General features: G+C 38.9%; 4 protein-coding genes across 5 annotated transcripts in view; 1 reads left to right on the top strand and 3 right to left on the bottom strand.

Annotated features, from left to right (window-relative positions):
* LOC115564030 (uncharacterized) overlaps positions 1 to 14,667 on the bottom strand; it is a 36,565-nt gene extending 21,898 nt beyond the window's left edge. The window contains exons 1-2 of the mRNA XM_030387847.2: positions 14,590 to 14,667; positions 12,116 to 12,737 (exon numbers count right to left, since the gene is read on the bottom strand). Of these exons, the coding sequence (XP_030243707.1) occupies positions 12,116 to 12,529 (414 nt within the window). The 5' untranslated portion in view covers positions 12,530 to 12,737; positions 14,590 to 14,667. The remainder of the gene's footprint in view (positions 1 to 12,115; positions 12,738 to 14,589) is intronic.
* Positions 14,668 to 15,766: 1,099 nt separating this feature from the next.
* On the bottom strand, positions 15,767 to 16,976 carry LOC115564028 (chymotrypsin-2). Its single transcript, XM_030387844.2, has 3 exons — positions 16,789 to 16,976; positions 16,360 to 16,719; positions 15,767 to 16,297 (listed from the first exon to the last, which is right to left on the bottom strand). Exons 1-3 carry the CDS (start codon positions 16,918 to 16,920, stop codon positions 15,995 to 15,997), a joined length of 795 nt encoding a protein of 264 aa, XP_030243704.1. The 5' UTR covers positions 16,921 to 16,976; the 3' UTR covers positions 15,767 to 15,994.
* Positions 16,977 to 18,402: 1,426 nt separating this feature from the next.
* Positions 18,403 to 20,986, bottom strand: Aduk (unc-51 like kinase 3 homolog Aduk). The gene is made up of 7 exons (XM_030387841.2): positions 20,759 to 20,986; positions 20,547 to 20,695; positions 20,252 to 20,476; positions 19,468 to 20,192; positions 19,021 to 19,205; positions 18,876 to 18,962; positions 18,403 to 18,544 (listed from the first exon to the last, which is right to left on the bottom strand). Exons 1-7 carry the CDS (start codon positions 20,843 to 20,845, stop codon positions 18,446 to 18,448), a joined length of 1,557 nt encoding a protein of 518 aa, XP_030243701.1. The 5' UTR covers positions 20,846 to 20,986; the 3' UTR covers positions 18,403 to 18,445.
* A 45-nt stretch (positions 20,987 to 21,031) lies between these two features.
* Positions 21,032 to 22,834, top strand: pasi2 (Protein). 2 transcript variants are annotated; one of them, XM_089260411.1, is made up of 8 exons: positions 21,032 to 21,156; positions 21,401 to 21,540; positions 21,601 to 21,739; positions 21,800 to 21,929; positions 21,988 to 22,082; positions 22,156 to 22,197; positions 22,302 to 22,538; positions 22,599 to 22,834. In XM_089260411.1, the coding sequence occupies exons 2-8, from the start codon at positions 21,470 to 21,472 to the stop codon at positions 22,698 to 22,700; spliced, it is 816 nt and encodes a 271-aa protein (XP_089116537.1). In that variant the 5' UTR covers positions 21,032 to 21,156; positions 21,401 to 21,469; the 3' UTR covers positions 22,701 to 22,834. The 2 variants fall into 2 exon arrangements, with proteins under 2 accessions (XP_089116537.1, XP_030243705.1); XM_030387845.2 differs by lacking the exon at positions 22,156 to 22,197 and having other exon boundaries at positions 21,035 to 21,156.
* Positions 22,835 to 23,542: the final 708 nt, after the last annotated feature.

Here is a 23,542-nt window from a genome sequence, read left to right as displayed (position 1 = left end):
CAAAAGTTTTTAATACTCTTGCCATGGGTATTATCATTTAGTGGCTGGCTGCACAGAATCCGCTTGTTCCTAGAGCTGAGTTTCGAATTAATTTTTATTAATATTATTAGCATATTAAAATATAGTACATGGCGAATCGGCAAATCCGTCATCGGGGTCTTTGCAGGAACTGAGACTTAGCAGTTTTCCCGTTCTGCAAGAATTATTCGGCATGGACGAAATGTCTGTCATCGACTTCAATAGACTGAATATCAATTCCACTTCTCAAAATACATAATATGCAATAAGAATTTGTTTTTTCTTAACAATACTCTTAAAATTCAGTTTTATAAATATAACTTGTATAAATCCTCATAGCAGTACACTAAGATTTTCAGATTTTGCTTTCTCTCGAAACTATATGTTGTTAGTTATCTATTATCAACTATAAATCAAACACCTACTCATACAATAACCGTCGTCTCAATAAAACAAATACACGTTAAATCCATTACATGTATTTGTTTCATATTGGTTTTGATATTTGCTTGTAAAACAATTGCATTAAATTTGCGGCCTTAATGGCTTTCAAACATAAACTCTTGCGTTTCTAGTCACTGACATTAAATTGGATTTTAATTAATACTCACAAATTATTATATATGTAACATGTTCCCTAGTTCTTTGCTAGAACAATTTCAAATGTTATTTATATGTCGTATTGCATCAAAATGATTATTTTTAAGAAGTTAGTTAAAAAATGTTTTCGAAGAAAAAGAAAACAATGTAGCAAATTAGTAAGAACTTTTTGAATTGAAATTGAATCAATTTAGGGTTCCAATATGTATTGCAAAATAAAAATAAAAAATGTAAGACCAGCATTTAAAATATAATTTAATATAAATATATATTATATAATACATATATATGTATGTATATATATATTGAAATAGAGATATAAGTTGAGACCTTTTTTAGTTATTCATAATAATTTATAGCAAACACATATTGTATATTTAAAATATATTGTGCACATGTAAATGTAAAAATATGATTATATATGCTGCATATATACTGTTTATATAATGCAAAACGATAAATATGAACACAATTTTCTGATAAAATTATATTTTTAAAAGAGCTAAATATTAAATTTATATTTTTAAGCAGTCTTTATACCCCTTTTTTTAATTAAATTAAATATTTATAAATTTCTGGGAAAATAAAATAAAAAAAAAAAACTTTTTCAAAATATTTAATAAATCATTGTGATTAAATGAAAATAAAATCCACACGCAAACCAATAATATTAATATAAAATATTTATGCTAACTTATCTGAATTAATAAATATCTATGTTAATTAAAATGAATTAGCATAAATATTTGCGAATATTTCCATATTCATTCATCTCCGCATTTACCCAGGAAATTGTTCAAACCACGCTAATTAACATATTTTCATTTCAAGGGAAAGGTGAGGCTGTGCTTTGGGGCGAACTTTTAGTTGTTCAAATGCAATTTGTGAAAGGTCGGATTGCGCTACCTTTTGCTCACATATGGCCATATGTTAAAGTTGTTCAAGTGGCTAACAATTCAATTACTGGAAACACAATTAGAGTCCCAAAGTTCACTGGAGAGAGTATTGCAGATGCGGCTTCCCGCTGTTTGATAATTATTTTTGTTTTGTATCACAACACATTCTCAGGGATATTTCCTCCTTTTTTCGGGGGTCACAGCCACAAATTTCTGCTACCCATTACTTTAAGACTGGCTTAAATTATGCGGCTAATTAATTGGGCGCTTTGCTGGAAATACCAAAATTAATGGCAACAATCAACAACGAACCCAGCGACGTCGGAGGTCGGCAAAATGAAATTAGAGCAGTTGTACTCTGAAGACGGCTTCTCCTGCATGCAGGTATCTCATTAGCTGTCTCATTAGCAGTGGGGACCCACCCTTGGGTAAAACTGCCCATAGCTCTTTCAATCACAATTCTCATAAGCTCTCCTACGATTTGATCCTCGGTCGACTGCAGCCTGAATAATTTATAAGTAAATTCATGCGCTTTCTTCTCCTTCTTCTAATTACCGTGAAGCATGCAAGAGCTTTGTTTTCTCTTTCTTTTATCCACAATAAATCCGCAATCAATCAAGACATTGTCTAAACTGAGTAAAAACTTTCATTCAACTTTTGTAATTGCTATCATAAAATCTCATTCGCAATAAAAACCAAATACAATTTAAACTAATCAGTTTTTAGAATCGATTTTAGCCTCTTTTATTTTCTTACTCATTCACGAGGATAAACAAAATATTGGTTTTGTTCGTCTTGCTGTCCGACAATTTGTCTGTCCGTCTGTCCGCATGAATGCAAACCGTTACGCTGCCATTGAACCCAGAGGATGATATTTGAAAAGCAATCTTGCGTTAACAACCGAAAAGGATATATGTATATATTGCGGATATATGTATGTATCTACTCGAAAAAGGTTGTAGAACGAGTAAGAAGCTTAAGTTAGTTACTGTTGACCTGCTCTATAGATTTGGCCAAAATTATTTATACATATTAAACTCTTGAGGATGTGGTTAATTAAAGAAATCTATAATTTGGAATGCTTTGGAGTTGTAAGTTGCTTCCTGATTTCCCCAACTTTCAATTATTTAATTTCATAAGTAAATCTAATAAAGCAAATCTGTTGTTCTCTCTATGTGTGGACTCTGAAGAAAATGTGTGTCTTTAATTAGGCCGACGATGTTAAGGCATCAGCTAGTAGGCATGGAAATGTGTTTTCTGAACTCCAAAAGTCTACACGAATTTTTGATCTGAATTAACAGTCGAGCACTGATTATATATTATTTCATTTTATATTTATTATTTTTTTATTTATTTATTATATATTTGTATGTACGCCTTCTGGCTTTCGAAACAAGTTTCAAATAATCGAGAAATTACTGCTGCAAATGAAAATCATTAATTTTCAAAAGTTTCAAAAAATTCATTCATTCCACGAAATGGATATCTATGTATACATACATTTCTAGCAGTACATACTATCTATTGTGAACTATTAGAAATTCGAAGAATACATAAATGAAATTAATTAATTACGTATAAAATATTGGTATTTGTTCTCCTATAAATGTGGAAATTGTTCAACAAATTTCTCGTAGAGTACATGCTGATTCAATTGATTTCACTGAATCCATAACTTGGTCGATTCATGAAATCCAAACGTTTCTCGATAAATTCACAATTTAGGACATACTTCGATATTAGTATTAGTAATCAACGCTTGCAATGTAAACATTCTTTATGCATGTACAAATTAAGCTTTTTTGCTGTAAGTGTTAGATGTTAGTGTGCGGTGTTGCACAAAATGAGTAGACTTCAATAATCCCGTGGCGACGACCGACGTTCTTTATTATCAAAAATCAACTAAAGTACAGTGACATAAATTCTTATATCCAAAGCTAGCCCTAAACCCTGATTATGCTGACATTGCATATTTACGCGAGGCATCGCATTACTTCGGGCAACAACATTGTTGCGCGTTGGAGCCACTGCTGCTGTTGTGCAATATCCGCTGGGAACGGCTACATTCATGCTGACGGCGCGTGATCAATCTGAACATTTATGTTTTGCTGGTCGATTGTGTTAACTCCTCCCCCACTTAGATGAATGACGTCCTCGGCTTTCTTGAAACTGTTAATTAATGTTTGAAGATCACGTTGACGTTTGTTCCTCTGATGTCTTTGATAGAGTTTCATCGAAGCGTAGCAGGAGAGTAAAAGGATGGCCACGGTTAGCCCAGATACTATTGGCCTTCTTACTAGCCCTTCCTCTAGTTGAGCAATATCCCGCAGATTTTTTATGCTTATCTTCTGCAGGTATGGCAGGCTTGGTATCTCTTGGTGGTCTGTTATATTTAAAAGCGCAGATACCGCTGGTCCCGGGGATTTCCTCACGTAGTTTTTTTGGTTTTGGTATACGGTGTTGTTTACCTTTATCTTGTCGTCAAAGGTAAGGAGGAACGTCCCTTTTACCATCTGCTCGTTGACTGTAGCTGCTCCGTCGTTGATGATGATTACTCCATCGTCGACTATGGTTAGAGGTTCGAGGTGGCTGGGCCGAGTTGAACAATGTGCGGTGTCCCCTGAGTGTAGCTGTTGAGCGCATGTTGTGTAGGGTGACTTCTTGCAGAACGTTATTGTGAGGGCTGTACTACAATTTCCTATTGATATTACATGATTTCCACAGTCAGCTAAATTGTAGTCTTCGGCGAAATTTATTATGATGCCGTTGTGTTGGACAGGGTATACGGTTAATTTTTTACATACTATGCTAGGCTTAGGATATCTTATAATGAAATGTAGAAAATTTTCGCTTAACAAAACTTTAATTTGAGATACTTCCATTAAGTCAGTAATAGTGATATTTATAGAGTGTTCATTAACAATGTTTTTTAAATCAGTGGAATCCAAAATGGAGGGGTTTACAATTCCAACCTTTGCAAGTGTTACTGATAGTATTAAGGTTTTTAACTCTGAGATAATTATTCTATTTCTTGTTAGCAGCGTTTCATATAAATGCTCTGTGTCTACTTGTTTTACTTTTGTGTTTTTTACTAGGAGGTTTACGGTGTCAGTTAGCTTATTAATTTGTTCCTGCATTTTTGTGTTTATGGTTATCTGCCTATTTTCTGACTCTACAAGTTCATTCTGTGTAAATTTTAGTTTCTCGAAATCATCATGGTCTGGCGTGCCAGCTACGACCTTTAGAACGGTGCCTAGCATATTGATACTCCTAGCATGTCTATGGTGGACATTTACTGTAGCTATTAATGTTTCTATATGTTGTATGTCTGCGTCTAATAACATTCTCATATGTGATCGGGGGAAATGGTTTGCTAATTCTTTCGTATTTTTTACTATTTCTGAGTATAGGGTAAGGTTGGTTGAGTGCTTCAAGTATTGGAAATCCGTCCAAATGGTTACGTATCCGTCCAAGATCGGTATGTAGTCCATGTTAGTATAGTCAGTCAATTTCGCTGTTATCGTTGTAGCAAAAAGAAGTATAGTCCAAATCCTAAAAAGATAAAAAAGGGAATTTAATGTTTTGCCTATCTTAGATTGTCTTTGTGGACCACCCTCCCTTTTATTAAGACTGTTGTCCCCAAGTCTGCGTCAATTTTGCCTTCGTTGTATAGTGGTGTCAGTTTGTTCCCTAAGCGTCTGTTTGTTTTTTCCAAAACTGTGTCGCCTATTTGGAATTGTCTATTGTGTCTTGTTTCGTTTACTCTATTTGTTAGGAGTTGTTGTGCCTTTTGAATTTTATTTCCTATCTCTATTTCGAGTTCTGGGGAGGATGAGTGGATTATATCGATTGGTCGTTTGTCCGTTACTGAGTGAATTGTATTGTTATATTCGATAGTTGCTTGAAGTATCGTTTCAACAGTGTCAGTAATTTTTCTTTGAGCTGTTAGGCATCTTGCAATGTCACCGAGGGTGCTATGGAATCTCTCGACTTGTCCGTTTGATGTACTATGGAGTGGTGGGGCATTTACGATTTGAATGTTATATTGATTGTTTAGCAGAGATTTTATTGTTTCGGACTTTATGGAGGGCTCGTTATCGCAATAGATCGTCTTGGTATGCCGGTAAAAATTTACAAGTTGTAAAATTGCTGATTGTATGTCAATTATTGTCCTTGAAGCGATGGGTTGAACAATTGCAAATTTTGAAAATTTATCTATGCACGTAAGGAAGTATTTTTTATTGGTTGAGTATATGTCTATGTGTAGTATTTCGCCCACATAGGAAGGTATGGGTGTTTCTCCAAGTATTTGTTTTTGTGGGTGACGATTGTACTTAGCTGTTTTACAAATTTTACAATTTGAAACAACTTCGTTCGTTAATTTTGTCATTTTCGGAAAAAAATAGTCTTGTAAAATCTGCTTCACATTTTCTTGGGCTGCTCTGTGAGCCCGATTGTGTTCTGTTGCAATTATTTCTTTCTGTTCGTTTTTATCAAAAATGTCATTTACTATGTACTTTGTATATCGAAATGTTGTTGTTGGAAAAGTTTCTATTAGTTTATGTTGTATGAATGCTAATATTGGTAACTCGCAATGGATTGCATTTACGACATCTTTTTTGACTACATCGCAAACTCTTTTGATTAACGAGTCTCTGTTTGAGAAATGAATTGTATGTCGGATTTTCTTACCAAATAGGATAACTGTACGATCAGAGGCTATATTATTTTCTTCTATTATAATTTGGTTTTGGAAACAGTTGATTGGTTTGTCTGTTGTGTCTATGGTGTATGTGAGCGATATTTCGCTGTGAATTGTGGCTCTGTCTGACTGTACATCGTCCTCTAGGGCATGAATATTATGCCGTGACAGTGCGTCCGCAACGTAGTTCTCCTTCCCTGGCTTGTAATAGATGTTTGCGTTATATTCATCTATAAAAGCTTTCCAACGCCTGATTTTTGCGTTCGGGTTTCGGTCGGATACTGCAAACGTCAGAGGCTGATGGTCCGTAAAGATATTTAAATTTTTTACCCCATATAGATAATTTCGGAGGTTTTTTAAAGCCCAAACTATTGCAAGTAGTTCCCTCTCATTTGTTGCAAAGATAAGCTCTCTATCCTTTAATGTTCTTGATATCATGGTGATTGGTTTTCCACCTTGTGACAGAACTGCCCCAAGACCAGAGGATGAAGCGTCCGTTGTTAAATCAAACGGCTTCTTGTAGTCAGGGTAGAGCAACATTACATTTTCGGATGCAAGAACCTCTTTTAGCTTCTCGAATGCCGCATGTTGACTCTCGTCAAATTTTACTGGAATTTTTTTGGATTGTCCGGCGCTCACTTTGCCATTTTGGCCTTTTAAGATGTCGCTTATAGGTTTTGCTATAGACGCGAAGTCCTTGATGAAACACCTATAGTAGCTTGCCAACCCAAGGAATGATCTGACGTTAAACAAAGTTGTTGGTACTTCATAGTTACGAATCGCTTCAACTTTACTTGGACATGTCTTTATACCATTACTTGAGACTACGAAACCTAGGTATTCTACACTTTCTTTGAAAAAGTGCGACTTTTCTGGTGAAACTCTCATGTTGGCCTCGTATAGTTTATCTAGGACCCAGGCGATATGCTTGACATGGCTTTCCATATTTTCAGAAAAAATGATTACGTCGTCTACGTAAACATAACAAGATTTTCCAATTTGCTCTCTGAGCACATCGTCAATGGCTCTCTGAAAAATACTAGGTGCATTTTTCAAGCCAAAAGGGAGCCTGCAGAACTCATACTTTCCGCTTCCTACAGAAAAGGCTGTTTTTTCTCTATCTTTTTCGGCAAGTAAAATCTGGTGGAATCCGGATTTTAAATCTAGTGTTGTAAAGTACTTTGCTGTGCCTAAGTTGGATAAAATGGAGGCTATATTGGGAATGGGGTATTTGTCATCTATTGTCTTTTTGTTTAGTTTTCTGAAGTCTATAACTAAACGTTTCTTTTTTCTTCCCTGCTCGTCGGTACCTTTTTTATCTACAACCCACACGGGGTTGTTGTATGGTGACTGGGACGGACGTATTATACCGTTTTCTAACAGATCTTGAGTTTCTGTGTTTACGAATTCTGATACGCCCATTGGGTATGGATATAATTTTGAATAAATGGGATTCTCGTCCTCTGTTCTAATAGTTGCAATGACATTTGTATTATACGGAAGCGCTTCATTTGGTTCCGCAAATACTCCTGCTCGGGCTTTGAGCATTGTTTGAAATTCCGTTGTTATAGCCTGAGGGGCTTCTATTTCTTTGACACTTGTGAAATTTACGGCTGGGCATTTTAGAAAGTTAATGGTCTCAGAACCATAGTTTGTTGTTAGTTTCTTATTTTTGAAGTCTAATAAAACGTTGGTTTGGTTTAGTAGGTCAAGTCCGATTATACCATCGAATGTCGTGAGGTTTGGTAATAAGAAAAATGTTGTCTTGGTATTAAAAAGGTGCATTATGCATTTCTTGTCAACTACGTTGTGGCCATGGATTGATTTTAGTCGAAAGGGTTTTTCTACCGGCGTAATATTTTTTAGTTCTTTTAATGGTCTCACGTAATTCTTTGAGGCTCCGGTATCTATTAGCAACTTTATGGTTTTCCCTGCTATCGTTCTCTCTATGAACGGGAGCAGGGATTTATTCCTAAAAAATTGACCTGGTCGTATTCGTCCAATTCATTGTCAACGTCTTCTGTCTCGGTTTCTGCGATCGCTTGGTATTCGCTATTGTCCTGCTCGTATTCTGTATCTTCTGTTCCTAGGTGGTTAACTCTTTGCTGTTTCGGTCCTGTGAACCGTGCGCTACCGCTGTTTGGTCGTTTGTTTGCCTGTCCCTGGTTATTGTAGTTTTCGTATTGAGTGCGTCGTTGTTGATTTGGCCACTGAGTCTGTTTCGAGAAGGTCGCGTTTTGTTGGTGTTGCGTAGCCTGTCTGAAGCGAGAAGATGAGTCAACGTCCATTGGTTCTACCTGTTCTTGTCGTGGTGAGAATTCTGGTCTTTTGTAGTGTGGGCTTTTTCCTGGTTGGTTGTGTTTTGGGTCTTGAGCTAGAGTCTTGTCTCTGACTTGCTGTCTTTGTTCGATCTTCTGCGCTTTTTCTTCTATACTGCGGGCGAAATTTGTGGCGAACATATAACGTTCATGATTTGACTCAACTTCTTGAGCCAATGCCAATGCAGAGGGAAGATCAATTGGTCTAGCTGAGAATAGGACATCACTTAGGGCCTTCCTGGTTCCTGAGATGAATACTCGCAGGGCGTCTGCTCTATATTTCTCATTTAGCGAAGAGGCAACGGTGGTGTCGTAGGTCATGATTGTCTTATTTATAAGTAAAGTCAGTTTCTTTTCTACCTCTTCGTAGTACTGCAGTAGTGTCAAATTTCCTTGGCGGAGTGTTGACATCTCCTGTTCAATTAAGTATATCGGTCGTTTGTCGGAGTACGTGAAATCTAACCGATTTATAATGGCCTTAAAATTTAGAGGAGTGTCGAAAGAAGAGAGTACCATATCAGCAGCGTTCTTAATTTTGTTTCTTAATATTCCCAAAGCTTGATAATGCTTTGAGCTACCATCGTATTTCTCATATACCTTGTATGCGATATGCGCAGCCTTTCTCCAAGATACATAAGTTTCGCTTTTTCCTTCAAAGTCCGGGAGGGACTTCATGATGTCAAGGGTTTCGTTGCAAATAACACCTATTTTGATTTCTGCCTCCTTGAAAGTTTCTACCTCGGGTGCGCTAACCTGTACTGAATTTATACGTTGTTCAATTTCGTTTAATTTTCTATCAAAGCTATCTTTTTGAGCAGCTAAAGCGCTTGCGACTGCGCCTTCTACTATAGCTTTTAATTGATCTGAATTCAAAGCCATTTTTAAATTTTCTGTGTTGTAAATTTTTCGAAAATTTGTTATTAAATCTTGTATTTCACTATCACTCATAGGGCAAGTAAAGACAGGGAATTTTGCGTGCTGCGTTTTTTGTTATTAATAATTAATATTTAAAGGTTGAAATTGTATTTTTATTTGTTTTTACTCCTTAATTTCTTTTTTTGCAATGAACACTCTACTCACATGTTCTTATATTATGTTAGTAGACTGTATGTTGTGTGTTTCTTCGCTGATGAGCCGCTTCGTGGTGGGTGTCTTCGCTGCGTACTGTTTCGTCTAATGCTGCTTTCTTTTTTCTTTTTTCGTTTTGGTTATGCGTTTTAGTTGTCTTGCTGTTTTTTTTTGCACTTGTGGGGTATTTATCTCACTGAATGCTTGTTTTAATCGAAGTTTTAATTTCGTTTTTTTTTTTTTTTTTTTTTTTTTTTTTTTTTTTTTTTTTTTCGTTTTTGGGTTCGTTTCGGTTGGGCGCCAATTAAGCTTTTTTGCTGTAAGTGTTAGATGTTAGTGTGCGGTGTTGCACAAAATGAGTAGACTTCAATAATCCCGTGGCGACGACCGACGTTCTTTATTATCAAAAATCAACTAAAGTACAGTGACATAAATTCTTATATCCAAAGCTAGCCCTAAACCCTGATTATGCTGACATTGCATATTTACGCGAGGCATCGCATTACTTCGGGCAACAACATTGTTGCGCGTTGGAGCCACTGCTGCTGTTGTGCAATATCCGCTGGGAACGGCTACATTCATGCTGACGGCGCGTGATCAATCTGAACATTTATGTTTTGCTGGTCGATTGTGTTAACTTACACAGTGTAGAAGACAGTTTAATGTTCGCAAGCTGAAAATTGGAAATTTTAGATAGCTCCCGCACTGCTCGGATGCTTATTAAAGCAATTTACGGGAATGGTTCCACGACATGCAGCCGTGCTATGTTTGGCAAGTGGCTGGTAAATATTTAATGATTCACCAAAGCCCGCAAACGGTTTCTCTCCTAACCGACAGCAACTGACTCTGATCCAGCCAGTGCAATTGGTTAAGTGCTGAGCACCCTAGAGGGCTGACGGCGAGAACATGATGTGCGCAAATTTATGCACACAGGCAAAAAACGAGCTCTATACATACGCTTAAAATGTATATATATATGTGTGTGTGTTTATATATTTTTACACATACATATACATGCATGCCTGCATATGCATATGAAACCACAAACCGTATGTGATTTGCATAAACAATAAGCGTTTGCAAACGGCCTATTTCATGTGTAAGCCATTGGGCTTTAAACCAATTAACTATCAATAATAATTAATGCGTTGAAACTTAATAGAATAAACACCATGTGGCATAGCCCTGGGCATCTAAATAATGTGTAAGGCAATTAAAGCGGAAGCTTACACAGTTAAGATTAGGCTTGAAAATGCCTGAAGGTCATTGAATATTCTGCGTATGGGCGAAAGCTTAGTGTTATGGCTGGTAAGATAAGAAACTTTTATAGAGATTTACATAACAAACGTTAAGTTTGGTTGCTTAATTTTACTGTCATATTGAACCTTTTGCCTGACCCTCATGAAAATAAAACCAAAGTATCGGTAAAGATGTCAAACTTATCCGGGAAAATCTTAGCCGACAAGTTGTTTGATCCATTTCCCTAAGCATTACTTAACCAAATTATATTCGTTTAATTGATGAAATTAAAAATTATTCATTTCACACGAAATGGGGTAGTTTAATGGTATATCAGGCATACTTGAACCTCCAATGATCGATATTCATCGACTGGAGCACACTTAAATGAGGTATCGAAAACGAATTTAAGCCTGCACTGCATACGGTAGAGCAGAACACATATTTCGAAGATTGCTAGGGTCAAAAAGTCGACTTGTAGCTAATAGTTAATACTCTGTTAAATATAACATATCCTACATAATTTTTAGATATTCCAAAAATGATTGGATTCAACTGTTATATAATAGAAAAAGTACGAAATATAAACTAAAAAAAAAAGGGTAAAACCATAAACAACTTAAATTCCATATAGTAAATATGAAAAGTGTCATTATTGAGAGTTGGTATTTGAAAACAAAATTAAAGCAATACCAACTGCTCGATTCGAGATTCATGTGATTAAGAGAAACCCCAAACCTTGAGAAATACTGATAAATCCCTTTTATATAAAAAACATACATACACTCTCATAACCACATATATATGTAGATACTCTCAACATGGATACTCTTAACATGAATATGAATGAATTGATAAACTTTTGTTAAAAGTGTAAAGCTACAAATTTCATAAGATATCATCTAAGTATTGCTGAAAATCTGTGTATCATCAGTCGATTTGCTATGTCCAAAAATATAATGCAATTATAAACGACTATCGATAATAAGGAAACGGAATGAGCTGTACAGAAAGATATGATAGGCTCGTTCTGCATGAGCAGAATATTACACATACACACACGAATACGAACAGTCAGGTAAACGGACATGGCTATAATATTGCTTAGGAATCCATATACTCTATGGACTCAGAATATTATACACGCTTGCATAAAACCAATAAAGCCTGAATTCCCAAAATACCATACTAAGATATTCAATCAATTTGAGATACGTAATAAATCGTTGGTCATGATACCTCAAATATAGATAGAAATTAATAATTGAGCTTACCACACAGAACTTCTCGCTCTTCTTGGTGCACTCCTTGAGATACAGATGTGCGATTTCCTTGGAGTAGTTGGTGCAGGGCGTTATGGAGCCCACGCCCTCGTTGTACTGACCGCACATGTGGCACTTGAGCCCATCGACAAGCCCAAAGCCGCCGCAGCAAAGCAAAATGGCGCCCAACAAGAGGAACGCCCATGGAGGACCCGAAAGTGGCGAAACAGTTGCCCGGCTGGCCTTGGGCAGCTCCACGGCTGAAGCGACCTTCGCAGCAGAAGCAGAAGCAGAAGCAGAAGCATCAGCACCAGCTGCAGCTGCAGCAGTGGCATCGGCATCGGCAGCAGCAGCGGCAGCGGCAGCGGCAGAAGTGAAGGCGGCTTTCGTTGACATTGCTTTTTGGTTAGGGAACGACATTTTCATATGAGGTTTAACCTTTGACAGGGACACCAGATGCACTCGCACACACACAAGCACAGCAGACACGCCCACTCGCAAGTATTGCAATTGAGCTATTTTCGTACACTTCAGTTTCTTCTTTTTTTTTAAATTTTTGGCGTTTAACGGGTCTTTGCGGTCAGCTCGATTTCAATTTGTTTGAATTTCACAATTTTTACCGGGTTTCGTTAACCTTTAAGTAGTTAAAGTTAAAAAAAAAAAAATTATAAGCTGAATTGAGTCTAGCGTATCCCAGATTTGTTTAACTTTGACTAGTTAATTTCACATTATTATACTATATATATTTAAAGAGTTGCATCCGGTTAAATTTAATATCTCTTAACAATCGATGAATACTACCAGATCTCAAGTCCCAAATAATATATGACAAATGTATTGTTAATATAAGCCGGTCGGTAAAAGTAACTTGACAATAATAAATAAATATATTATTTTAATAATATAGTAATATAATAATAATAATTAAAAAACAAAAACAAAATAAACAAAGAAAAAACTAAAAATATATAAATAAGCTGGCTGCTAAAAGGGGTCTTACACAGTTATGATACACCCCTTAAAACTTGGCTCTATATACATGTCTAGCTAAGTCTGTATGCCAGTTGTTATTTCAATCTCTATTTTAATACTCGTTTAGAAAGTGAATAGAGTAAATCAGTCTAGATGTGTCTAGATAAAATATTTGAAGCATATTTGAAGAGAGCATATTGGAGAAAGTAAATTTTTATATGGGTTCCTTAATATCAATGCATACTGATTTATCTATGCTAATAGAATTATATAAAAAGTAGAATTTCGGAAGCTTTATGCTCGTTTACAAAGTAAATAGAATACATTGATTTTTAGGCAATGACAGACTTATATACTCGTATATCCACTGATATATAGTTCTGTATAGTACTATATACAATGCTTTGAGTTCTATTGCGATGCTCGTTCACGGAGTATATTGAATTCGTAACAATCTCGATATCTAAGCAATATATACTCATATAACTACAGATATGTGATATCAGTCCGTATTCCACTATATATATTAAGCTCTATGCTTGTGCAGAGTGAATAAAGTCTTATTTAAAGTCTAAAGCACATTGCGTCTGTTGATATATCTCTCATGATACATCCGCCTCCTGCAGCGTATTCCTCCCACAGTTGAATGCCAAAGTTGAACTCTTTTTCTCTGTATATGTTAAATGCAATCATTTAGCATGCTTCCATCACAAAAGTTTGATATTAAATGACAAGCAATTGGGTATAAATGGGGAATGGAAAACGGGAAATGGGGAGTGGGAGTGGGAGTGAGTGTGCAGACGCAAATCTAATGTTACCACTCGAGGTGGCCAGATGCTGTCGTATTTATGCTCAGCTCACGAGCAACTAGGCCGCGTTCCAAAAGAAATTCCCACACAAAAATTGCTTTCGAATTGCTTTAGTTGTAACCGAAAGTTGTTGGAACTTTTACGTGTGCTCGAGGTTGGGGCTGCTTGATGGTGGGCCGAGACCTTAAGCTGAAGCGTTAACTATTTCCACAAAATTTAACTCAATTTGGAGGAATACTATTTTGGAGAGCAGCAGCAGCAGCAGCAGCAGCAGCAACTTTGTGTGCTCGGATTTTGGCTGCATACTTTGGGGCTTTGATTCGATTCGTTTGATGCGGAAAGTGGGGCAGGTGTTGTTAAATTTTTGCCTAGAAGAATGACCACGCCACACCACGCCACGCATTCAACTGCTATCTACTGCAGTCCGCTGCTGCTGCTGCTGCTGCTGCTGCTGCTGCTGCTGCTGCTGCAGCCAATTAACAAATTATTTTTAATTAAACGAACGAATGCGCGCCATGGTTCTTTCATTATTTTGCTTTTGTAATTTTGATGTTGCATGAAGGGCGCCATTTAAGCATGTTTTTCCATTGCTGAACATAACACATTGTGGTACACCAATTGGCCAGTTCTTAGTCCTGCTCAGTCTGCTTGATTCGTGTTAACACTTCCCCGTGCCCCGTCAAAGACACAACTGCTGTTGCCTACTTCGAGTGTGTGCCAGAAGCTGCTTCGTCCGCTCGAAGCGTGCGCCGCGTTTGAACAGAATTCGTCGACTGAATCAACAAAATTTTGGCCATCGAACATGTCTCACGGCAGACATTCGAGGGCTCGTTCCGTATTCGTGCTCGCTCAGTGCTCGTGCTCGCTATCCTACGTCGTATTGCCCGAGTGATGCAGTTTGAACTGATTTCAAAGCCAACTGATCATTACATTCAATCTCTTTTTTTTAAATAATAACAATAATGAAAATATAAAATTATTATTAGTACCATATACCACATATAATAATATATATAATAATAATAAATTTTAAATCTTACATAAATAACTATATAATAGAGAAATCGTTAAGAAAGCAAGTGAAAAGATAATAATAATGTATTTATTTGGAAATTTATGAAACAAGAATATTAAAATTATAAATAAGTAAATGAAAAATTCAAAAATAGTATATGTAGATTGCATTTTCTACTTTCTCTTTAATTTTGTTTTTAGACGTGTTTACATATATTTGTTTATTTAGGTTTACGTCTATATATAAAGTAAAAATTTATATTATTCAAATTTATTAGGATATTTTCTTTAGCGTTAGTTAATTATCATATTCAGCCTATTCAACTTTATTATTAATTGAAAATAATTTGCAAATTACTTGAAAGTTAAAATTTTCTTTGTTTCTTTCTTTTTGATACAATGTTAATGTTTTTTTATTTATTTTTATTTTGTAAAGATACATAACTTAATGTAATGTAATTTAGTCAATTCTAAAGGGATGCAAACATACTTAATGACTCTTTGTTCATATTGATCCATCAAAAGTTTTCAAATGAGATTTGTCTTCAGTTCGCTCAGCTGCACATTCAACATTTTAGAAATGCTGCAATTGCACAGGCAGGCGTAGCTTCGAACGTGTTTGACGCACGTTTGCATGTTAAGGCCATGATATTTAACAGACAAATGTTAATGTGTTAAAAATTAGCAGTGTTTCACACCGTGGCGAATGTACTTGCTATAAAAGTTATTTGTTCAGCATAGGTTGTTGTCTTGGCTTACAGTTTGAGCCGAATTGAAATGATTTATATTTCATACTTTAGGAATTCAAATTATAATGAAATAAATGTGATAATACCACTATAAATAAAGCCAGTTGCTCTCGTCCATATTGTATATTATTTTAGATTATATATTCTCTTTCGCATTCTTTGATGTACATCGAACTGAAAGTGTTTTATTTCTCAGTGCAGATAGAACGATTTGAAGGAATTTGACTCCGCAACAATGATTTATGATGCAATCGATCGAAGGCGGTGATAAGGCCAATGCGATACCCACGTTTATTATACGATCTGCCATAAATACGGTGGCTAATTGATATACTTTGACTAGGCGCCTAAGCCAATATGATTTGCTCCTTCTGGATCCAGTCGACGTAGTTGGCCACCTTGGTGTAGACGCCGGGATAGGGCGCCACGGCGCAAGGCTTAATGCTCCAGGACACAATGCCCACCTGCTGACCGTCGTAGAGCAGCGGGCCGCCCGAGTCGCCGCTGCACTGACCCTTGCCGCCCTCGTCGACGCCGCCGCAGATATGGTATCGGGGGTCCGTGGAGCCTTTGTGGCGGGCGACGCACTCCTCATCCGAATAGACCTTCAGATGCACCTGTTGCAGTGTCGTCTGAATATAGCCGCCGGTCTATAAAATTATAGTTTAGACAATAAGACAAAGCCATCAGATCAAGTTATAGCGAAACTCACTGCGTTGAGACCCCAGCCAATTAGTATTCCATCTCCGCCGGCGCTACCCTGGGGCGTGGCAAAGTTGAGCGCTGGCAGCCGGACAGGCGCCACATTCTTGTCAAACTTGAAGGGCACCGCCACCTGGAGCAGAGCGATGTCGTTGGCATAGTTGTCGTAGGGGTTGTAGAGCTTGTGCTGAATGATGCGCTTGACGTCGACCACGTTGGGTCCGTTGGATCCGATCTTCGTTACCCCGTACTGCACGGATAGCTGCCGCGCCTGGCGGCCGGCCACGCAATGAGCCGCCGTCAGCACAAACTGATTGGAGATAATCGAGCCACCGCAGGAATGGGAACCGGTTGCACCGCGCAGCGAGATCTGCGAAAAAGAAACGAGGGTCTCCATGGCAGACAGCTAGATCCATGCGTAGGCGCGCCTCATACTCACCACGAACGGATAGTTCTCCACTGCGGCATCTGTGCCGTTGACCACTCGACCCATTGGAGGCGCGCCATAGACGCTGCCACAGGTGAATAGCAGCAGCAGAAGCGCGCACAGGTGCTGCCCGGACGAGGTCATAATTAGCAATTGGTCGATTGGACTCTAACTGGCGGGCGGGCACTGCGACTAGCGCCTTTTATAGACGGAGCCATTGCAGCACGCTCTCAGGCGATACGGCACGAATTTACGGGCTGCGATAACTGCGCTATAAATTATAGTTTTCGGTTCGTTGGTCTATCCGATGTACAGTTCATAAATCAGATCGGTTTGGGTTTTACTCTATGATTCCAACACATTTCGCATTGCTTTGCAAATCTAATCAATCAATCCATGTGGATAGAAGGTTTCCTTGGGTCAGACTTTTGCCTAACTAGAAAATAATCAGTCTAGGCTTTTGTTGTTTATAGCAGATCAAAGTAACTGTAGCCCTAGCTTGTTCCCTTTGAAACTAACAATAACAGGGAATAAGATGCTATTTTAAGGTTACCCAATACTACTTGTAGTAGTAGACGGGTATTGTATAGGATGGTTAGGAATAGGTTGGAATGGTTGGACAGTCATCGGTCTTTATATCCTGAACCCATTGAAAATGGGAGTTAAGGTAGTTTCGGCTGACTCTATAAGGCATATACAGTATAATAAATAAAATAAATTATAACGACTCTGCTCATAACACCAGTACGGTTATTGCGGTTATTGGTCCCCATACAAACTTATCATCGGATTATACTGTATATAGTCTTGAGGACGAGCTAACTATAAAGCATAGAAGCGAAAACCATTTCACTATTCTCTATTGAAGCTAGGACTCTGCTTTTAATTTCCGTTTTCCTCAAATAGATTTGGTGCTAATACAATCGTAATTATCACATTCTGAAAGCCTTATTAAGTAGGTACATCTACGAGAAAATTTGTTCAACAAATAATTGTGTAGCTGTTGGCGGGGTCTTACCTCTCTCTCTTCTATGCGTAAGAAATGTGTAGAGTGGTTGCATTATTAGGTCTTTGCGTCTCTGGATCTCTAGAGATACCCTAAACCCTGTGGAATGCATATTTTCTGGAGATTGCAACTCTCAAAGAGTCGTTTATGGGCAATCCAATATTTGTGCTCTTAGAATATGTAATAATGAAAACAACCATTTCAAACTGCATCAAGTACTAGAATTAGAATATCTAAAATATTATTATCTCTCTTATTGATCATCTTTCAACTCAAGCTTTCGATTATCTAAAATAAAGGGAAGGAGAAAGGCTAACATTTCAAACCTTTAACTTTTACAGACTTTGAGTATGTCCAGAGATTAACAAATTAATGACGTCAATCCAACAAGTACATATGAGAGTAAAAGACGGACAGATCATCCTTGGAAGTGGGATAGGTTGAGTCAGCTCGTCTTTATATTTAGGAACATCCATGACTTCTGAGGTCGTCCATGATGAGTCCGTTATTGCCACACTAGAGCCCACCACGAAGGGGAATCCACCTCTGACTCGGGTGCATTATTCGCCAGTCAAGCAGGACTTGCCCATGCCCAAACATAGAAACAGCGAATAGGGAAATGCGCATTCACATAGATCAGCTTTAATTTCAATTTATGCTTGACTAAACCACTTTAATTAAATTGATCACAATGCATAAGAATAAATAAACGTGTGGCCTGATATCCGGCAGAAAGTGCGGCGATGTTGCTGGAATGTGAGACTGTATAAAGAATGCTTAACGAAATGCGAATGGATATTATTCACGTACGTTCAACGTTTTAGTCACAACAATTTGTAAAGTATTAAATTTGATTATAGCCAGGAGGTAAAGCCATGGGGTGTGCCTTAACGTATACATAAATATTAACAAATGTTAGCCACAGGCGTCAGAAAGCGTGAGTCAGCTGGGCCCACACACAATCTAGATTATACATGATATATGTATATAATACCAAACTACGCTACTTCACTAAGCGATGCTGAGGGCATCTGTCTACAAAAATACACTTAACCATCGGATCAACTCGCTACTGAATGGTGCAGCTGCGTACCGTTGACATCTTCTGCTCCTCCTCATCCAGGTGCTTGGCGCTCAGTATGCTCTTGATGCTCTCAGCCTCCTTGATCCAGAACTCCAGCTGAAAGGGAATCAGGATTGACAGAGAACTCAGGTGGAACCACAGAGCAGGAGCTCACCTGTTGCAGCAGCAGGTTGCGGCGCTCGCCCTTCGGCTCGTTGTTCACAAACGGCACCAAAATGCCCAGGGCTGAGGTATACGACTCCAAGGCGGCGTCCAGCTTGCGCTCGTACAAGTAGAGCTCGCCCTGCCGTCCGATCTCCAGGCCAGTCTTCAGCGAGGGGCTCGAGTTCGATAGGGCAACTGCAATTCAATGTACAATGTTACTCTCAGGGAATTTCCAATTAAAGCTACGGTGTGATAATGAAACGTGAATCGGTATATGTAAAAGATAATGAATCAGCGACTAAGCAGATTATTTTCCGCTGTCATCGCAAGTGGTCAGCTGCGACAGCCACTCCCACCTGTGCCCAAGTTGTAAAGATATGGACTCAGTTAACAGATATCAAAGGTTGCCCTTAATACTGCGGAGTCAATGATAATTGGATTAAGTGAAATCTCATACAAAGCTGCTTATAGCGTGCATCCGGCTCAAGCATTTCCATCATGCGGGATGTGCTGGGCTGTGTCTGAGGATTGGCAGCCTCGGCGGCTGTGGCAGCGGCGCCTTTCTCCAATGCCTTCTGCTGACGCTGGGCCAACAGTTTGTACTCGTCCTCGATGATAACGTTTTTAATCTCCTCCGCGCGCTTCATGTAGGTGAGCGCTCGATGGCGCAGCTCTTGGCGCCGACTGGCGTCCGATTCCTCGGTGATCAGCGGCACAAAATATTGCAATGCGCTGCAATACAAATAATAGGCCTCCTTGTAGTTGCGCTTCTCATCGTGCTCGACCGCCTGGGTGACCAGGTCTATGGCCTTCTTCATCGTTTTCTCCGAGGGAAATGTTTTGAGATCTAGAAAGGGATGCGCAAAGAAATCTGCAAACGAAATTCGCTGCGCTGGCTCGTGCTCCAGCAGGCGCCGCAGCAAATCGTGGCATTCGTTGCTGATGCGCGCATTCGGGGGCAGCACAATGGGCTCCGCCTTTCGGATGCGCAGCAGCAGCTCCTCAATGGTTCGCGAGCTGTACGGCGCCTTCCCAAACAGGCATTCGTATAGAATGACGCCCACGCTCCACAGATCCGCCTTGGCGTCGTACTGGTGCTTGCGCACAATCTCTGGCGCCATGTACAGCGGCGAGCCCTTCAGCTGCTGATTGATCTCGCCCAGCTTAAGGTGTTGCGCAAATCTGTTAAATACAAGGAAGACTTTAAACAATAGGCTCTAATCCTCTTCATATGTACATACCCAAAGTCTGCAACCTTTAGGTAGACATTGTTAGCAGTGCGCGTCAGCAACAAGTTCTGTGGCTTCAGGTCAAAGTGCGAGACATCGTTGGCTCGCATATATTGAATAGCCGCGGCCAGCTGCCGCAAGAAATAGCGACATGTGGACTCCGGCAGCGCCTTCTTTGTGCGGATGAAGGCGGATAGATTGCCCGCATTACAATACTCCAATACAATGTATATGTTTCTGAGCAGGAAGAGCAGAGGAAAATTAAAGAGTTTTTTAAATTCCCAATCGAGTACACCATTCAACCCACTTGTCATCCCAGAAGAAGTCCTGCAGCGTCACAATATATTTATGTTTGAGGTCACGCAGCAGACGAATTTCCGTTATTAGATTGTCGCGAGAGCTTTGGGACAACGTGGACATTTCCACATACTTAATAGCGTGATAAGTGCCCTGTTTCTAAATAAATTTAGAGAGTGAGATAAGTTGATTCGTGGAAAATTATTCTATTCGTCGGCTTACTTTATGGCGCGCCTTGTAAACAGACGCATAGCTGCCCACTCCAAGTTTCTCTTGTATGTCATAGTCTGTTATTCGCGGCAGTGTCATGATTGAACAGTATTATAAGGCCATTTATATATAGGAAGTTTCAGCTAATTCGTTTTCGAATTAAATGATTGCTCTATAATTAGGAAAAACCATAACAATACATTTGACAGTCACAACGACTGATGACACTCAGCTGATTGGCGTGGAAATCGATTGTGCGCAACATCGATACATCTGTTGCACAACAGTTGGGCCACCGTTCTTTGCAGTGCAACAGGGCAATTGTTGTGTCAATCGATGGGCAGCACTTTTGTGATTCAGTGTGTTTGTTGTTGATGCGTAGCTCAGCAACAGAATTTAATTATTTTCAGGTAAATAAATGGATACCACAAGTTAAAAGCGCGCAGAACAAACAATGGATTACACCAATCTAAATGCCATACCTTATAATTGACACGCAGCGGGCCTTGGCCTGCAAATCTACTAGCAAAAACTGTGAACTCAAGCTGGGCTTCTCATGTGAAGCAGACACACCCATAATAACAAATTAATCAGACACGCCCGTTAGCAAAATTATTGAAATGTTATCACAACTTCTATTCTTCCATTTTGCAGCTGCTTCTTGTGTACTGCTTGAATCTCCAATCGAATTTCATTTCGTGACGTCACAGAACAAGGCTCAACATGAATTACGGCCGCAAGACGCCCTCGACCTATCGGTCGAATCCCTCGATGTATTCCCATGCGACGGGCAGGTAAGTAAATATAATTTGATAAAGATTTGCCAGTGATGTATATAATCAACTGCTTTGCAGATCGTCTACGAATTTGCACTCGAAAATGTCGCGCTCCACGCGAAGCGTTCGCATTCCTTGGTACCAGCGGCCGCTCCTGAAGAACAACCAATACATCGATATACAGAAGGGAGCCATGCTGATTGGCCTGTTCGCTGTGGTGAGTTCCGTGGTGTGTTTGTATTTGCACATTTGCTGATTCGAGTGCCTCCCTTCGCAGTTTCTTTCGCTCTTCACCATTGCCACCACGATCTTTGACATTTACTGCTATGCGATGGCTGCCCCAGGATCCACGCATTACGGTTACTATATTATATCGTATGAGTTTGTCTACGTTGGGAACAAGCACGGTATATATGCGGTCATTTATCTGCCAAAGAATTATGTAAAGCCTCGCTTATTTTCCAGTCCGCAACATGCTGATCGTATTCGCCCTCTTCTCGCTGATTATGGCCCTGGTGAACTTCGTTACCAGCATCCTGCTGTGCGTGGCCTTGCGTAAGGTAAGCCAAAGGTTAAGTTTAAGTCTTTTCGTTTGGCAGAGACTTTCACTTTCATTTCACACATGCGTTCAAGCAAGAAAAACTTGGAGCACAGAAACGCTTACTGAGCCGAAGGGTAACAAAAACATCCAACATCCAAACATTTAGTTTAGACACCTCATTATTTAACCAAACAATATATAAAGGAGCTCCATTAACATAGTCTATGAATTCTTGCAGGAGTACGAGCGGAAGGTAATGCCCTGGCTGTGGAGCTTTGCCATTTTCACCATTTGGCGCGCCTTGGCCCTCATCTTCTTTGCCATTGTGAACGACCTGTACTTTGCCTACAACATCATAATGGTGCTGCTCTGGAGCATCTTCTGCCTGGTCTCCATCTACGGCTGGGCCGTTGTCTATTCGCTGTTCCTGGAGCTGGTGGACCTGACCAAGCTGGAGGATTTGGCGCACCTGCGCGTAAGTCTCATCATTTTTCAAATACCCAAAGAGCCTCTGTTAATACTCTCATCCTTTCAGATGGGCACCATGGCCTCGCTGCACGCCTCAACAGCCAATTCGCTGGCCGGCTCTCGTCCCACAACACCCCACAGCACGGTATCCACAATGCCAGTGGGTTAACTGTCGTATCAATCGCACGTTAAGCTCAATAATCCCGTCCATTAGAACTCCTCTAAGCCATGGCTTGGCAGGGATTTATGTGTAAACATTCCACATTCACCAGTTGCGTGCCTTAGATGCGTTCAATCCATGTCTAGTACATATCAAAAACGAATTGCAATTGCAAATTTTTTTACATATATCTACATAGTGTTTAAGCCTCATTCCGTCCACTTTCAGACCTTTTCATTTAAACGAATATTTTTGTTATTGCTGAAATCTCTGTCGTAATATGTGTTTACCTGACTTATTTTTACTCACACATCCACCGTCCAATGTACCAATTTTTTATGCAAATTATTATATTGCCATCACTTAAAATTATGAAAATCATTTAAACAAAAATTTTGTATCTTTAATAAATTTCAAGGAAAGTATAAAAACCACATGAGTTATTGTGATTAGAGAGTTATATTAAATTAACCTTAAGTAACTAATTAAAAACCTGAAATTATGTTTCTTTAAATCAATTTTAAAAATTCTTATAATCAAATTTTCCCAATTAGAATCAATATTTAGTACATTTTCGTCTTGCGCTGCGGTCGGTCACACTGTAAACAACGGCTTAGAGATACCAGCTACAAGACAAGACAAAGCAATTAGCTTTTGCGCGTCAGCAACGATAATAATGAACACCGTCATAACAAAGTGGGGTAATTACAGTACATTACATTACACACGCATGCAAACATGAGTACAAATACCACACACAAAGAACGCCAGCCAAAGTTCAATTAACTTCGGCTGTTTCATATCAAAGCGCATATAAATGCTTTTATAAATGTTGTTAATTTCTTAATATC

Source organism: Drosophila navojoa, chromosome 2 (assembly GCF_054131105.1).
Source record: "Drosophila navojoa isolate 15081-1374.11 chromosome 2, UAZ_NAV_1.0, whole genome shotgun sequence".
Lineage (NCBI taxonomy): Eukaryota > Metazoa > Arthropoda > Insecta > Diptera > Drosophilidae > Drosophila > Drosophila navojoa.
This window is presented reverse-complemented; position numbering and strand designations above follow the sequence as displayed.

Coding starts and splice junctions, on each gene's coding strand:
- Aduk (XM_030387841.2), bottom strand. CDS start 20,845: ATGACACTGCCGCGAATAACAGACTATGACATACAAGAGAAACTTGGA. Junction 20,477..20,546: donor GACTTCTTCTGGGATGACAA/GTGGGTTGAATG, acceptor CTTCCTGCTCAG/AAACATATACATTGTATTGG. Junction 19,206..19,467: donor TGCACGCTATAAGCAGCTTT/GTATGAGATTTC, acceptor ATTGAATTGCAG/TTGCCCTATCGAACTCGAGC.
- LOC115564028 (XM_030387844.2), bottom strand. CDS start 16,920: ATGACCTCGTCCGGGCAGCACCTGTGCGCGCTTCTGCTGCTGCTATTC. Junction 16,720..16,788: donor TGGAGAACTATCCGTTCGTG/GTGAGTATGAGG, acceptor TCTTTTTCGCAG/ATCTCGCTGCGCGGTGCAAC. Junction 16,298..16,359: donor TTGGCTGGGGTCTCAACGCA/GTGAGTTTCGCT, acceptor ATAATTTTATAG/ACCGGCGGCTATATTCAGAC.
- pasi2 (XM_089260411.1), top strand. CDS start 21,470: ATGAATTACGGCCGCAAGACGCCCTCGACCTATCGGTCGAATCCCTCG. Junction 21,541..21,600: donor TATTCCCATGCGACGGGCAG/GTAAGTAAATAT, acceptor ACTGCTTTGCAG/ATCGTCTACGAATTTGCACT. Junction 22,083..22,155: donor TGTGCGTGGCCTTGCGTAAG/GTAAGCCAAAGG, acceptor CATGCGTTCAAG/CAAGAAAAACTTGGAGCACA.